At 41.6% G+C, this 16,831-nt stretch overlaps 1 protein-coding gene across 7 annotated transcripts in view; it reads right to left on the bottom strand.

Moving 5' to 3' along the window:
* The window catches only part of Rbms3 (RNA binding motif single stranded interacting protein 3), a 664,175-nt gene that overhangs the window by 121,368 nt on the left and 525,976 nt on the right, over nt 1-16,831 (bottom strand). For all 7 annotated transcript variants that reach the window (XM_052187038.1, XM_052187040.1, XM_052187041.1 and 4 more), the window contains exon 8: nt 5,240-5,286. In XM_052187038.1, coding sequence (XP_052042998.1) covers nt 5,240-5,286 — 47 coding nt within the window. The remainder of the gene's footprint in view (nt 1-5,239; nt 5,287-16,831) is intronic.

Genomic DNA, 16,831 nt, shown 5'->3' with positions numbered 1-16,831 from the left:
GGAGGGCAGAGTCAGATGTTGGTTCTCATTTCCTGCTGTGCTTCTGAGACAAGGTCTTTCATTTTGCTGCTGCTTACACCAGGGTAACCCATCTCTGAATTCCAGCAATTCTCCTGTCTACACCTCCCATCTTCTTGTAGGAGTGCTGGAATTATAGACTCACACTATAGCATCTGCTTCACATGGGCAGTGAGGGTCAGAACCTCACTCATGCACTGCAGGCTCTGCCCACTGAGCAATCTCCCCAGCCCCACATGTGTGCTTTTAAGGAACACAATGAGTTCCTGAATTTTCTGGCATTAAAGGCAAGTATCTTTCCTAAGCCCCGGAAAATGAGAGTATAGGGTCACTAATGGGATATCAGTTTGCCTAAAGAAAAGTCATCTCAAGGGGATTTGTAGTCAGCAGTAATATAGTAAAATCTTATTTCACTGGCAATAAAAATAGCACAGACATATCAAAAACCCCAGGGCGGGATGTTTTTACCATAAAGAAAACATACAAAATCCTATTTGTACACCCAAATAAACAGTAAGATCTAGTGTTTCATGTCCATGGGCAATATTGTTAGAGGTGGAACCATGAATACTCAGTCTAACCAACAGGATGAGATTAATACATTTTTGGTCAATTTTACTCTAATACCAACATATTTCTGTATATAATAGTATCAATATAATACTGTAATACCAACATAGCTTCCCATCCATTTCCTTCTCAGAGCAATAGTGTGATGTTTCTGTATCACTTAATATCAAATGCCCACAGAAAACAGCTGGCAAAGAACACCACAGGAGACATTCCCTTGTCGTCTCTCACAAGAATACATCATACTCCAATAAAGCCTTCTGAGGGGCTTTATGTAGCTCACCGTGGGGAGAGGGGCATGGGGAAAATGCATTGGGCCTATGGGAAGGCTCATTTCTCATTCCCCCCAAGTCATATTGGAGAGTGATGGGATTTTATAGTGGACTGCTAGGAAGATAAAACAACAGGAGACAGTGATAATGGATTGCAACAGAGTTGTGCTGAGCTAGTGGAGGGGAATGGGCATTTTTATTTTGCTAAGCTGATCTATGGTAAAAATAAAAATTATTCAGGTTTTTCTTCTCAGTTGTGACTTTGACCCTTTAACCTCCAACTCTCAGGTAAAAGTGACACTGAACCAATTTCAAATGGTAACTTGGATGGATTCAGAGAGATGAAATTGGGATTTCCCAGTGACTACCAACAGCGAAGTCTTACTATGATGGAGTTACATCGGCTGACACAGTAGCACATAAGATACACAAATTCTCCATTCTTGTTTCACGGTGCAGCATTAATGTGGCAGTTATGGGACCCTAGACATTTGATTTTTTCATTCATTGGCAATATACTGAAGATCATATCCACCCCTCAATTCTCCCGATCCAACTCTTCCCCGACTCCCCTGCAAATTACTGTCCGTTTTCCTTCTTTATTATTTATTCTTTTTTTCCTTTTTTTCTTGCATATCTTCTTTATTTACATTGCCAATGGTAAAACCTTTCCCATTTTCCCCCTCCCAAATGCTCCCTCCTCAACAATTCCCTACCCCTCCTCCCACCCCTTGCCTCCATATATATGCCCCTTTACCTGACACAGTCCCACCTCCCCCCCAACTTCCCCTCCACCTGTTTCCCTTTGTTGTGGCCTCTATTGAGCCTTTACCTGACCAAAGACCACTCCTCCCACTGATGCCCAAAAAGGCATTTCTCTGCCACAATTTTGGCTGGAGCCATGTGTACCCCTTTGTTGATGGTTCAGTCCCTGAGAGTCTTGGGGTGTCTGGGTGTCTGAAGTCATTGTTCTTTCCATGGGGCTGTAAACCCCTTCAGCTCCTCTGGACCACCCTCCAGATCCTCCATTGGGGACCCCAAGCCCAGTCCAATAGTTGGTTGCTAGTTTCTGCCTCTGAATTTGTAAGGCTCTGGCAGGTCCCCTCTGGAGATAGCCATGGCATGCTCCTTTTGGTACACGCTTCTCGTTGTAGTGTCTGGGTTTGCTGACTATTGATAGGATGAATCCCCAGGTAGGGCACTCACTGGGTGGCCTTTACTTCAGACTCTGCTCCACACATTGCCTCCCTTGTTGCTCCTGTGAACATTTTGTTCCCTTTCTCAGAGGAACCACAGCATCCTCATAAGTCCTCATTCTTCTTGAGCTTCCTGTGCTGGGTAAATTGTAACTTGTTTATTTTGAGCTTTTGAACTAGCATCCGCTTATTAGTGACTACATACCATGTGCGTTCTTTTGTGACTGGGTTACCTCACTCAGGATGATACTTTCTAGTTCCATCCATTTGCCTAAGAATTTCATGAATTCATTGTTTTAATAGCTGAATAGTACTCCATTGTGTATATATACCATAGTTTCTACGGTCACTTGATATTTGACAAAGGAGCTAAAAAAATCCAGTGGAAAAAAGATAGCATTTTAAATAAATGGTGCTGGATCAACTGGAACTCTGCATGCAGAAAAATGCAAATGGACCCATTCTTCTTATCTTCTTGTACAAAGCTCAAGTCCAAGTGAATCAAAGATCTACACATAAAATCAGACACACTGAAGCTTATAGAGGAGAAAGTGAGGATAAACCTTGAACATATGGGCACATGAGAAAAGTTTCTGAACAGAACACCAATGGCTTATGCTCTAAGAACAAGAATAGACACATGGGACCTCATAAAACTGCAAAGCTTCAATAAGGCAAAGGACATAGTCAATAGGCAATAGGACAAAATGGCAACCAACAAATTGGGAAAAGATCTTATTAACCGTACATCTGATAGATTTCTATCAGTACAATGGAGAGCAGCGGAAACAGGGCCTGGCTCCTCACTGTGTTACAGTTCTCAGTGGGGGACCTTGCTAGACAGACAGTCCCCTTGGGACAATCCACTCCTCTGTTCCCTCTTTCATTTATACATCAAGCTTCCTAGAACAAACTCTCATGGTTTTATAACTAGATTATTTTAATACCTCTCTCTCTCTCTCTCTTTCTCTCTCTCTCTCTCTCTCTCTGTGTGTGTGTGTGTGTGTGTGTGTGTGTGTGGCACGTGAGGGTCAAAGGTAAACCTCAGCTGTTATTCCTCAGGACACTGTCCACCTTGGATTTTACAACATGGCTTCTCACTGGTCTTGAAGATGCCACATAGGCTGGTTGGCCACTTGGCCCCAGAGATCTTTCTGAGTCTACTTCTCCAGCACCGAGGTTACAGTTCCGAGCTACTTTGCACAGCATTTCCTCACTGTAGGTTCTGGTCTGCATGCTAACAAGGGGAGCATTTACTGACTGAGCTCTCCCCAGCTTTAGGCTATTTAAATCTCCCTTCAGTGATTTCCCCCAGTTCTAAGTTTTTCCTGCTTCAAGGACTTCTTCATTATTCATGCCATACCATAATGAAGAGGCAAATTTTAAACTTTCAAATTCACTCCAGTATAACTTTCTGTACCTGCACAGTTCCCCCAGGAGACACTTCTGCTCTTGTAAATGGTTGGTAACCATCTCTATAGACCCCTCTGCTCAGCAAACTCATATCCTTAGAAAACATCTCTCTGATGACCATTGTTTCAATGGGCTAAGTCACCATCCCCAAATGCCATGCCAAATCCCACCAGCCACAGTATGTTTTCTCTCTCTGGGTGTCTCTGTCTCTCTGTCTCTGACTCTCTTCTGTTTCCAGTCTTTCCTCCTTTCTTTCTTTCTTTCTTTCTTTCTTTCTTTCTTTCTTTCTTTCTTTCTTTCTTTCTTTCTTTCTTTTTTCTTTATTTATTTTTTCTTCTTTCTTTTTTCTTCTTTCTTTTCTTTCTTTCTTTCTTTCTTTCTTTCTTTCTTTCTTTCTTTCTTTCTTTCTTTCTTCCTTTCTTCCTTTCTTTCCTTGTCTTTTTATATAGGGTTTCTCCCTGAAGCCCCAGTTGCCCTGAAACTCACTCTGTAGAACAACCTGTCCTTGAACACAGAGATCTGCTTGCCTCTGCCTCCTGAGCACTTGGACTTAAGCCGTGTACCACCATGCCTGGCAATGCTGTCTTTCTTACTGAACCAGATGGACTTGAGGAGATGTCAGGCTCTCCTAAGAGTAAAATGTGGTGTTCAATTATCTTATCCACCTGTGGCAGACCTAATGATTTATGATTTGAAAAATGGGAACATTTGCCTGCACTTAAATGGCACAGCACAGGACTTGAAATAATCCATGTCTGCTGTTCAGGTGTAAGCTCTGGAATGTGCTCTAGAAATACAGCACTCTACTATAACTTTGTGAGCAACTTAGCTAGACAGAAAGTCAGAGAGAACACACTATTTTGAAGTTAATACTAATGCCATCTTGGGATAATGGCCATGTCATTGTGCGGATGACACCTATAATTTTGAAGTTATATATTTAACAGTTTATGAGTAAGCCAGTACAATGTCTAGATTTCACTCCTATGTGACCCAGCAAAATGGTTATTGATCTAAACAGCCATGATCACAACTGTACTTAAACTACTGGTATATGATTAACTATAAAATAATTATCTTCTTTTCATTTCTAATAGTTTGAACTCCATAAATAAAAACTGAATAGGCCAAGGTCACTGATCCTCCCTTAATCCTAGAATGGAAACAGAGAGCTAGCAAGTGCTCAGGGCCAATGGCAATTCACCCAAAGCCAAGCAAAGGGAAGCAGAGAAATAGAAAAGTAATCCAATTACAAACAGTTTTAGAGAGGCCACAGTATCTAGCTCAACAGTAAGTCTTGCTTTTTGGAGGTAGGATTCAAAGCTAAATAAGAGGCTACATGTTTCCAGATAGATTAAAATGAAGTACATAGATACAATTAGTGAATAAGTCTGACCATGACCTAACTCCATTGCAGAAATGCATCTGGCCAAATACTTGGCATCATTCAAAGTTGACCTCAATGGAAACATCTTAGGCAACTGAGTCCTAGAGGCACCAGTGACTATCTTAAGCAATGCTGATGCTCCATCCATGCCTGGCCTTCCTTTCATACCAGTTTTGAGACACCAGATGACTAAAAGAGATGAGCTAACAGAAAGGCTTAGAACTATGGGAACTTCTGAGGAGAGGGAGCCAATAGTGGAAAATGTCTTGCAAAGAGACCATACACAAAAGAAAACCATATAGATGGCCATTTTCTTTGGTGGGGATTTAGAGGCCATACACTACTTAGAAAAAATAAAAACTGAGAAAATGGGGTCTACTTACCCGTTCTGTAGGGCAGCTGTGGGGTCATAGGTCAGAGCCATGCCAGCCTGTATAGAAGAGGAGAAGAATAGGGGGGAAAAGATATCTCAACATTTTTATTATAGTGTCATAATATTCAGTTCAAAACCTTTGTTTTCTTGATTTAAGGGTCCCCCTCCCTACATGTTTCTTTACTCTTCTTGCCCCAATGGGACATTTGTCTCACTACTCACAAACCAGAATTTACCAGTCTGAGATGGGAGTTAATATAATATTATTCAAATATACCAAGAGATGATGGAGCTTGGGTGATTTCCACCTCTACTTCATAAACCATCACCTGCTAATGTGGTTGACTGTAGCTCTCTTAGAAGTGATAGAAACAGCTATAGACCCCATGCTACAAATAAAGGAAGGTGCCTGTAGCTTGGATTAAAGCACCAGGTCCTCCAGATGCATCCAACCTGAGAGAAAGGGTATGGAGAAGTATTTATTTTAAAAGATTCTAAACCTCAGAAGCATATGGCTAATGAGTTATAAAGAGTTTAGGAGATCATTTACACAGGGTGGAACATTCTGGCCCATGTGACTGATGAGCAAGTCTTACTCTGTTTTTCAGTATAAGGCTACTTTTAAAGCACAAAGCGAAAGAGACTAAAAACTACATGTCTACAATCAGGAGTAGTTTCAGGAACTCAAATAAACTGCATGGTGGCACTCTATAGCCAGGCTTCTTTGTCCCTTCATCTGCCACTGACTTTAATCCTCCTGACAACGCTGTGAAGTAGGCAGAAGCAATCTCTCTCTGCCCCATCAATAAAGACAATGAAGATTGTTGAGGTCAGCAGATTTCTCAAGGTCACAAACCTATTGCTATCCTTTAACTAAGGCCTACCCAGGTCTCTCTTTCTCTGGACCATCAACTACTATAAAAGATAACGGAAGGCACTGTCTTGTGACTGTGACTCTGTAATTCTTCTTTCACAAAGGAATTTTACCAAGCACTCTAAGATGTTAGGAAGTACAGGTGCACATGTATGATAGACACCCATTAACCACAAAAGCCAAATCTTCCCACTGATTCTTCTACATGGAAATCAGAGATAATCTGACTTGGGGTATTTGTTAATTACATGCACTCTGCCCATGGGATCATGCCCCCAACTGACTCAGAACCTCATCTTGTCATCTAATGACATAGAGATCTGTCTATGTCACAGTAAGTCTCTTAGTCAAAAAGACAGTCCATCTCATTGTCTCCCTTGAACCAGGGAATCTGAGACCTTACACCTGTGCCTGCTGGTTTCCTGTTAAGACATTGGCTTCCTGCTTCAGTGAAGCCTCGGTACCACCTCTCCTGGTGTGGACAGTCTTCCCTGTGCTGTGTAGATGGATGACCTTGGGTGTCCCAGGACCATCTGTGGAGTTAGCACTTGTAAACAGAGATGGGATGTAGAAAGGCATTTAAAGCAGCTCAGGTTATCTTTAGAGTGATCTTTTTGCTTTTATTTTAAAATTACTAACTGAATCCTATCAGGGTGGATTTTCTCTCTTTGATAGTCTGCCATAATTATATAATTTGAAACCACTGGGGAAACTGGGCATATAGAGGAACTCCTGAAAAGATTTTATAATTGGCCATGACTTTATGATTACTTTAAGATACAGAGATAGGAAATATGAGTGAATGAGCTTCCAGGACTTATCAAGGTACAAGAAGAAAAATATAAAAAATATTAAAGGAATGAAAGAGCATTTGTGTTTGAGTTTTTCACTTGTTTACATGATTTAATCCAGTTTCCCCATCTGATTCTTCAGAGCTAACGTGCACGGGCATGTAAATGAAAGCAACTATCTCATGCTCCACGGGCCTTTCGAGCTTGCATTTCTCTCGTTAACAGACGATCCTTTCCATGTTGTGATATAGATTGGAATGAGGAACTAAAGCATGCTGCCTTGGACGGCCGGAAGTGGCATGATGGGGGAGGAGCAAGATTTGCAAGTAAACTGAGATATCTGTCACACCCCAGCAGGTGCCTGGGGTGTCTCCACTGAGGAAGTTACTGAGCACCCCAAGCTCTCAGAGTGCAAGGGGCATGCTCTGGGAGGCAGACACACATTAGAACATTCATTAAAATGACTAGCAATTTCCCTTGCCCTGCTACATGGGAATCAGAAGAATACAATTGAACATGATGGGTGTCTGGGGCAAAAAGGCATTGCCTACTTGAGGATTTTGTCTCCGAGTGTTTTAGGCTTCCAGAGAGTGTCTTGGCTCACATGCAGTTGAAGCAGGGTAGGTAACAAAGGAAGTCAGGAGTTAAACAAAAGGATTTCATATTTTTAGCCAAAGAGTTGGCTGGGCATCACTGTCCAGGTCCAAACACAGTGCTTGACTGTACCTGGGGCTCGCCATGCGTGTGACAGATCGATGAGTCATAATGCTAACACGCCCTCAATGCAGAATCTACATTCAATTTCCCTTTGTCTCTTCCCACAAAGATGGGGAAGAAATTGATTTCGCTGCTCTGTCTAGCCTCCTTTAGGCAAAGCCAGAGGCATGAAATTACTATTGTGTAATCACCAAATATGATAGCATGTTGACAAACTCTAGAGTCACAGGGAAAAAAAAACCAACCTAAAATATTTCAAGAGGGCTTGTTATGTTCACAAGAGTTGTCTGTGTTTCCAGTTGATGATGTTTGTATGCCAGTGGCATAAATAATTTATTTTAAATGAAACCAGGCACTTAATATCTCTTCTTAACAACAGTTAAGCTTTGCTTTAGTATTTCTGCCATAATGGGGCATTTCTAGGCCTCCTGGGTAAAAAAAAAAAGATGAGTGGTAAATATTTTATAAAAATCAAACTCTTTATTGGATAAAATACTATTGTTGTTTTAGAGAATTTTGCTGTAAGGTTCAGGCTAGCCCAGAACTTGTGATTCTCCTGCCTCAGGCATATACTACCAGTCCAGAAATGAAGGTAACTTTATTTTTAATAAAGAGAGATTCTCTGAGACAGGTGAGAAGAATGAACTAGGAACTGGATATTAGCTAGTCATATCTAAGCGATTTAGTGGATTATATCAACAGGTTGTAATTACAGACGGTGCCTATAGCATAGACCTTAGGAGCAGGCATCAGTGACTACCTGGTCTAAAACACTCATTCTTATGCACAAAGAGACCCCATGACTATCACATAGCCGAGAAGATGATTGGCAGGATAGTTTTCTTCCTCTTTTTCTAAGTTAATCTCAACACAGGGTAGGTGTGCCTACATTATACATCACACAAGGGGCAGTCCTGAGAACTGCTTGGTTGCCGTGACCAGATTTAAAACCACTTAGAAGATGTGCCCTACATACACAACTTTAGAAAATTCCACATTGTGGATTAGGTGAGCACATGTTCAAGAAATTAGGGAGCCAATCAGAGACTTTGAGGGGATATTCTGGATTTGCACCTCACAGAAGCATTATTTTCAAATGAAATTTGAGTGTATTCCTCAGGGTCCTGATTTTATTGGCAAAGCTTCCTTTTAAGAAATCTAAAGTGGACTCAGCTCTCAGCTGAACTTGTAAAACCTTGGCTAATGGCAGACACGGGTGGGGGGTGGAGGTGATCACTGGGCATGGAGACTTCAGCACCAGACAGAAGCCAGCAGCCTGTCTGAGGTGAGTTGTAGTTTTGGCTCTGGAGGAAAGAAAGAGGGAGGCCAGCAAGCCCTCCTCTGCTGGAGGACCAGCTGCTAAGCATCACCTGGATTGCTTCACGAGCGCTGTCAAAAATCAGGTGAGAGCAACACTGCAGATTTATCGCCTTCAAAGAAGCAAATGCAGCCAGAGAGCCAAGAGAAGAGAGTTCTTTATGTCTGATAGAATCAAACTGAGAGGCGCCATAAAGCTGTGGTTTAGGCATGGTGTCAGTCCCGAATTTCTGCTTCTTGGCTTCTTCTAAAAGCATTCCTGCCAGGGGATGTCTGCTTTTTATAGCAACAGGGAAGGACAAGATAAAACAAACTTGAAGAGATCGCAGGTTGGAAAGCTGATAACATCTAAGTCTTTCCAGGAAGAGCTCCGTGGTTAAATGAGAAAAAGGAAAAAAAAACATATATATATATATATGTGTGTGTGTGTGTGTGTGTGTGTGTGTGTCTTTTGCCTGTTCCATGGATGTATGTGCAGTGCACACAGAGGTCAGACATATCCCCTGGAACTGAAGTTACAGAAAATTGTGTATCACAATGTAGGTAGATTGAACCCAGATCCTCTGCAAGAGCAGCCAGTGCTCTTAACTGCCAAGCTGTCTCTCCAGTTCCTGGACTGTACTGTTTTAAACTGTGATTTTTAAAATAAATGCTTCTTCTTCCATTAAGTTGCTGTTTGGTAGATATTTAGTCACAACAGTGAACGAATCAGCCTGCGCAGGGAGTTTGTTTTTTAATCTTGATCTAAATGTCTGAATTTCACGGATTCTAAGACACCATTTTGGTTTTCTCACATCTTAATATCTGTGAAATTGGGATTCTCCTAATAACTGCCAGCATTTCATAGTGTGTCAAGTCACTTTTCTCTCTTTTTAGTGGTGTTTAAAATAATATAATAGTTCATCTTTAACCAATGGTGTTTTACAGTTCAATGGTGTAGCAAACATACTGTCGACACCACTGTGCCACGGGACCCAGCCGTGGAAATACAGAGTTCTGGGGCTGTAGTGGGCAAGCCTGAGGAGCTGGCAGAGCAAAGGTGGCTGGGAGGCTGAGCCAGAGCCTTCTAAGTTCTGGGCTTGGCTGATGCTGCCTGGAGGGTACATGTGCTTTGCCACTGATGGGGGTGACGTGAGGCTTTTGACAACCTGGCGTTGCCAGGACATGCCAGCGATTCCAAGAATAGCTCTGTTGATTGATGTAGCACTTAGCTGTCATGGTTTTCTTGTTCAATTCAGTCAGAGGACATGGAGTTCAGCCCTCAGCCTTTCTTCCTGGAAATGTTTGCTGTAATATTCCTGGTCTCAAGCCATATCCAGGCTGCAGACATCTAACCCTTCTCCCAGAGCATACATTTTTCCCTTGAGAAGATGGGCTAGGCAGAAAGAAGACTCATCACATCAAATGCGAATGCAAACATTTGACACAAAATTATCAATATTATGGGGACTTAAAAATTCTTGTTATCTTTAGTCACTACATATAATGTTGGGCTCAGAAGCTTCCAGAAAGGATATTTGATCAAATCAAATGTATTAATGCTCAGAAGCCAAGTTATTGAGGCTTCTAAACTGAGAAAGGCTTCCCTTAAGACTACACTCTCAGTCTCCAATGCCTTTGCAGTAGATCAAGTCCTGTCTGGAGGGCCAGTCAGCAGACTGGACTCACCAAAGCAGGAGCAGGAAGCTCACAGCCAGCTGCTGCTCACCAAGCCTCACAGGCAGACTTGCCTACTGTTCAAGGTTAAGGAGACTCTTGGCAGACCCTGACAGGATTGGGAGGCAGAGCTTAATTCTTCTCTGCCTGAGTAGCATATGCTAGATACTTTGTGACAGATGGGAAGGAGTTAGTGGTAAATGATTTAGACAATATCTCTACATCTGTAAAACTGGCCTAAGATATGGCAACTCCAGGCAGTATTGCTTTGTTTCCCTGCAAAGTCACATGTGATTTCACTGGAGTCGTGATCCAGTTTCTCCTGAGAGTGTGTTTGTGTCTAGTGTCTTATGATGACAGTATTTGGGGCTGCAGGGCAGTCTCTTTCTGAATACACACTTTCTAAGATTCAGTGCTGTCAAAGTCCATCGCAGGCCACAGCACACATGCCGTCTTCCTGGACTCATGGTAGACTCTTCTCATACTCTGTAGGAAGCCTGGCATCAAGAGGCTGATAAAGCGTCAGGAGCCCTAGTAGTCCCGAGCACACCTAGCCGAAAGCAGGGAGATGCTCGAGGTTCAGCGGTGTCTTGTCTTCTTTATTGCTGATGATGTCTCAAAGCAGAAGCCATAGGGTCACACTGGAAGCCATTTGTCACAGCCCAATGTTTTCAAGAACCCCAGAAAAAACATTCTGTCTCCATGTATAATTCTCTCTCTCTCTCTCTCTCTCTCTCTCTCTCTCTCTCTCTCTCTCGGTTGGTGACATGCTGGCCAATTGATCTACTAACATCTGTGTGCAGTTGAAATATCAATACTTTATTACTGTGGCTTGTTTTGGTTCCCAGTGGGGTGGATCAGTGGCTTTCTCCTCATACATACAGAGGAAGATATTATAAATAATAGGAATAATTCACTATTAGACTAACAAATTTTTCTAAGGCATGCCAATCCGGACATTGGGCCACATCTTTGCTGGTATTTAATTTTAAACTAAGTCCCTCTGGCCTTACCAGATGGATGGACTAGAATCAGAGCTGTGCTTGGATTTCTGGGGTAACTACTGCACATCCACCATATCCTTCACATCTGGGAGGATGGATTATTCTCTGTGAAATAACGTCCAAAATAAAGGTAGTAAGTCTACATGTTGTGCCATAATTTGTTGTGTGGAGGATAATTTTCTAAGTAAGTGGGAGGGGCTAAACCTTAACCAACACGCTAGTTCATGCTCAATAGCAACATCACAAAACAGCCTCAAGTGGAGTCATTCCCTACTTATGTGTCTTAAAATATTAGAAACACTGAGCTCGCCGAAGCCTGAACTGGTGCTTGTGAGGGCATAAAAAGGCAGGGTTAGGGTCTCCTAGTGTCTGGTCAAGAGATTTTCATTTGCAATAGTTACTGTTGCCTTACAGGTACTTCTAGCTAAAGATTGGTGTTTTTTTTTTGTTATTATTTCAAACTTTTTTTTAATTCACTCGTATGTGTGAGCAAATATGTGCACATGAATACAGATGCCTATGGAGGCCAGAAGAGGGTGTCAGATGATCTGGAGTTTCAGGGAGTTGTGAGTCACACAACTTGGGTTGTGGGAACTGTGCTCTTCACTGTTAAGCCACCGCTCCAGCTCTGAAACAGTGCTGCTATTGTTATCCCTTTTCTGAGATAGACCCTCAGTTCAGACTGGCCCTCTACTAGCTATAGAGCCAAGGGTGACCTTGAACATCTGGTCTTCCTGCGTCTAACCCTCTGTGGGTCCTGAGGCTCAAATTCAGGTCACTGGACTTGCAGGAAAGCAACGCTGCCTGCTGAGGCGTCTCACTCAACCCAGAAGGACTTTGGATATTAATTTTATGTTTATTAAATAGGTAAGTTAGTAATCCATCTTTCTCTTTAAAATTACGAGTTATGCAATTTGTTATCTCCCAGTGGTCCTTAGTCTTTTCCATGGTTTGTAGCAATGGTTTGGTTTTATTTTTCTTTCTTTAAACATTTCCCTCTCAGCCCTCTTTCCCTCTGCCAGCCTGTGACTTCTATAACTGTATGACCTCCAAAGAAAAACAATTGTCCAAGATCCTTACAAACATATAATACTTCAGTGTTAAGTAGTGATCTATGACTTGGAATGCAATGTTACTAGAACCTTAGTGCCATGTGGGACAAACATAAAATATATTAATTTCTGGTGTTTACTATACTGTATATCAGAAGTCAAAAAATTACAGCAGCATTGTATTGGCAGCAGATTTTATTTCTATAATTTAAGAAAGTAAACATTATTTTACAGGCATTTAGGGAGAGTGCATGTATGTGTGTGTGTGTGTGTGTGTGTGTGTGTGTGTGCAGAGCAAAGCAGAACTGACTCTCAGCAGATCTAAGTTGGTATCAAAACGCTATAGCACAGCTGTAGTTTTTGACAGTGTAGCTCGCCAGGCACTGGTCACTAAGCTGTGCCCTTGTTATCTCCTGTGCTGTCTCTAATCATGAAGACTAACTATTGAAATCCTATGGAACTGAAACATGGTGTTGACCCACTTAGAGACTGTGCCCAGAGTCATGTCTCTGCTCAGAAGTCATGGAACATGTGACTTAAAAAGCTAGAACCTGTATCCTTAGCCTAAAATTAGGAAGAAAAGTGTCCCTGAAGACACTCCTCTCAGTCTGTAACATTTGCAAGGGATTATTACTCTCCTCTCCTCAGAGAAGAAGGGGGGGTTCAGAGTTGTCGCACCCAAAGCTCCTGATGTTCCCAAACACTGTTCCTCAGGGTGCCTCAGCATGGGACAGAGAGAGTTCCACTGGAAGGAGCAATGTGGAGATTTTCAATTGTGGGAAACACTTTGGCTTGTAAATGAGTGTGTACTGACAATTCCATGATACATGCTGACACACGAATGGCTAATACTTAGGAACAATGACCCACAGCCACTACTCTGGATATTTTTATTATTGTGTTGATGTATGTTTTCTTACTTTGGTCTCAATTGTATAGATCTGAGCCTAACTAGAGACACTGATTTTTTTTGTTTGTTTGTTTATTGTGTGTATTGTGCTCTATTTTTCTTTTGGAGAAAGGGTCTCATGTATCAAGGTTGACCTTGAGTTGATGTATAACTGAGATTAAATCCTCTTGCTGTACTTGCAGGGAGCCAGTGTTTTATTTCTAGCACCCATGTAAGGTTAGGTAGCTCACAATCCCCAAGTTCACAATTACTATAGCTCTAAGGGATCCTTCCCATTCTCATAGCCCCTGTGGATACCTGCATTGAACTAATGAGTTTGTGCATGCATGTTCACACAGACACACACACACACACACACAGACACACACAGACACACACACAAAGAGAGAGAGACAGAGAGAAACAGAGAGACAGAGAGAGAGAGAACAAGTGCTCTGAAGTCCTGAGCTAGCCAGAGACCAACTTTCAAGCGACTCCTGTTTCCACCTGTAGCTGAGGATGGAGCCCATGTTTCATACATTCTAGGAAAGAACTCCACCACTCAGCTGTATGCCCATCCCTACTTACATTTTATTTTATTTCGAAGTTTGCTTGGGGCTCAATCTGTACACCATGATCGCTATGAATTTGCTGCAGCCTTGATGGCTGTATCATGAGTTCATTTAAAAGGACACTTTCATGAAAAGATGTCCAACCAAGAAAGTATAAAAGCAAGTATGGAAGATACCATTAGGAGGTTTCTTTCTGTGACTACGCACACTAATAGCCACGTCCCTGCCTCCTGCACCTACCACGAGAAGTGTCATTCTATGAGCTAATGAAGGATCAGGATAAGGACAGAGGAAGGGAGTTGCACAATGGGTCTGAAAGAGATCACCTGATGTCCAGTCTGCCTACATTCACCTTCGATCAAAATAGGAACAAACAAAAACTAGCCAAGCCACAATGTGCAGCTCAAAGAGAAAGATGATTGCTTGTAAATCTGGATATATGGTGTAGCCCCATGTGATTGGGGTGGCTGCTGACCTTTGTGGAGATCCAAAAGGATATTTTTTTCCCTCAATCACAAATGGATTTAGAGTAAGTGATGACTCAATGTCTTGAGACTGGGTGTTTGGAATTGAGTTAATGGATGTCATCTTGGCCTTGTAGTCTAAAATAGCATGCTGATTGCACTATGCCATAAAGCCTGTGCAGACTTCTTCCACTTACAAGCAAGGAAGAGAAAGCCTGTTAATATTAGCTTTTTATAAACAGGGGTTATGGAAAGAAGACATTCTTAACCAGGACTGAAAACAGACAACATAAAACGTAATGCAGGGTTCCCCATTATAACAAGTGACTTTGCTTAAAACTGACCACGATAAAAGAACTCTCTCTCTCTCTCTCTCTCTCTCTCTCTCTCTCTCTCTCTCTCTCTCTCTCTCTCTCTCTCTCTCCATCCCTCCCTCCCTCCCTCCTTCCCTCCTTCCCTCTATGTGTGTGTATGCAAGTCAAGGTTACTCATACATATATTCATTTTATTCATAGGCCTATATCTTGGCTAATAGAAATGCATTGAACTTAAATATCTTCAGGAAAAGGATGTCTAAAAAGTCATACCACTAGCTATCTACCTAAAAGATAAAAGCAAATAAAAGATACATGCAAATCTGTGTATAAATATACATATATAGTATAAATTGGATTTTCTTATCTGGATTCACAATGCTCCCTCTAAGAGCCAAGACCCTCTAACAAAATCTCCAATAGCAGGCATGAGAAGCCTCCTTTTGAGTTGTCAGTCAGGGTTGTCCAAGAGAACCCAAACATTACAGAGTATTGCTACTGCCTTTAGTTGTCCCTAGAGGTGGAAAGTAAGTCCTTATTCTTGAAGACAGTGCACTTCAGACATAGGGCTCGGGGGCTCCAGAGCTGAAAACCTCTTTTCTGAGGATTAACCTTCATGGTACCAGAAGGTGTAACATAGGCTTCCAAGGGAGGGTACAACCAACAGTCCTTCCCAGGTATGATTCTATGAACCATGACAGACCAGCATGGCCTGATAGCCCCAAGCATGCAGTAGTGGCACACATATATTGGGAGCAACCAACAGCTCTCTAATTGGACTTAAGACCCACTCAATGAGAGGGAAACCACTCTTGGTGCTGGAAACCTAGCCACCTTCCCAGGGATGGTGAAGTCATGGATCGTGGAGGAGAATTTCAAACCACCACTTGACTAAACCAGCATAATCTCTAACTACATTCTGAACATTTGTCCTTATATCTACAGCTGAGGGGCAGCCTTCATCATCATCAAGGAAACCTCTCTCTGCAACAGACAGAGACCATCACAGAAAACTACAACACCCAATCAAAATGCAGAGTTGTGGATCCCAGTGACAACAGCTACATCTACAAAGCAACACATGCACTTATAGCTCAAGAGTCATTGGAAATGGAGGAGGGAAAATCATAAAAGCCAGAGGGTCGAGGAATTTACTGTCAGACTGTGTCTCCTAGTAATGCTAGCCTCTTCGGACACTGCCATATTGGTTTTCCTTCATAATAAAATATTGGCTTTTTTTCACTAAGCTTCTGAGTGCTTGCTTCAATTGTTTCTTATGTATTTCTCATGTTTCTGATTTGTGACTGTGACCAAAATGTGATTTTATTTTTGGAAGTAAAGTCCGATAGGATAGGTACCAGGGGTATTTGCTGATTCTATTAGCATCCATAAAATCTTACCAACGTGACTGCCTAAATAATTATAATATCAAAAGTTTAAAAAAAACACCCTAACAGCAAGTGAAAAACATATTTTTCAAGTGAAAATAGTTTAAAAACTCCAAACTTTAATATTACTACATTGAATGGTCCCCAAAACTTAATTTTATTTTCTATTCAATATTATGTGATTATTGCTGGAGTCGGAGAGTTGATTATTAATGGTATTAATTCCATCAGCTCACTGTTGTATCCAAACAGTGAACATCATTTTTCTAAGTATTTCTATAACAAGAAAAACTTTCTTCAGAGCATCATCTAGAGAGAGAATATTTGTCTTGTTTTTCTGATTGCTTTTCAATTGACTCTGTCAAAGAATTATGAACATGACAAAGGACAAGAAACACCCACCATATTGGTTTTCCTTCATAATAAAATCTTGGATTTTTTCACTAAGCATCTGGGTACTTGCTTCAATTGCTTCTTATATAGTTCTCATGTCTCTTATTTGTGACTGTGACCAAAATGTGATTTTTATTTTGGGGAGTAAAGCCCAATAGGAGAGTTACCAAG

This window comes from Apodemus sylvaticus, chromosome 7 (genome assembly GCF_947179515.1).
Source record: "Apodemus sylvaticus chromosome 7, mApoSyl1.1, whole genome shotgun sequence".
Lineage (NCBI taxonomy): Eukaryota > Metazoa > Chordata > Mammalia > Rodentia > Muridae > Apodemus > Apodemus sylvaticus.
This window is presented reverse-complemented; position numbering and strand designations above follow the sequence as displayed.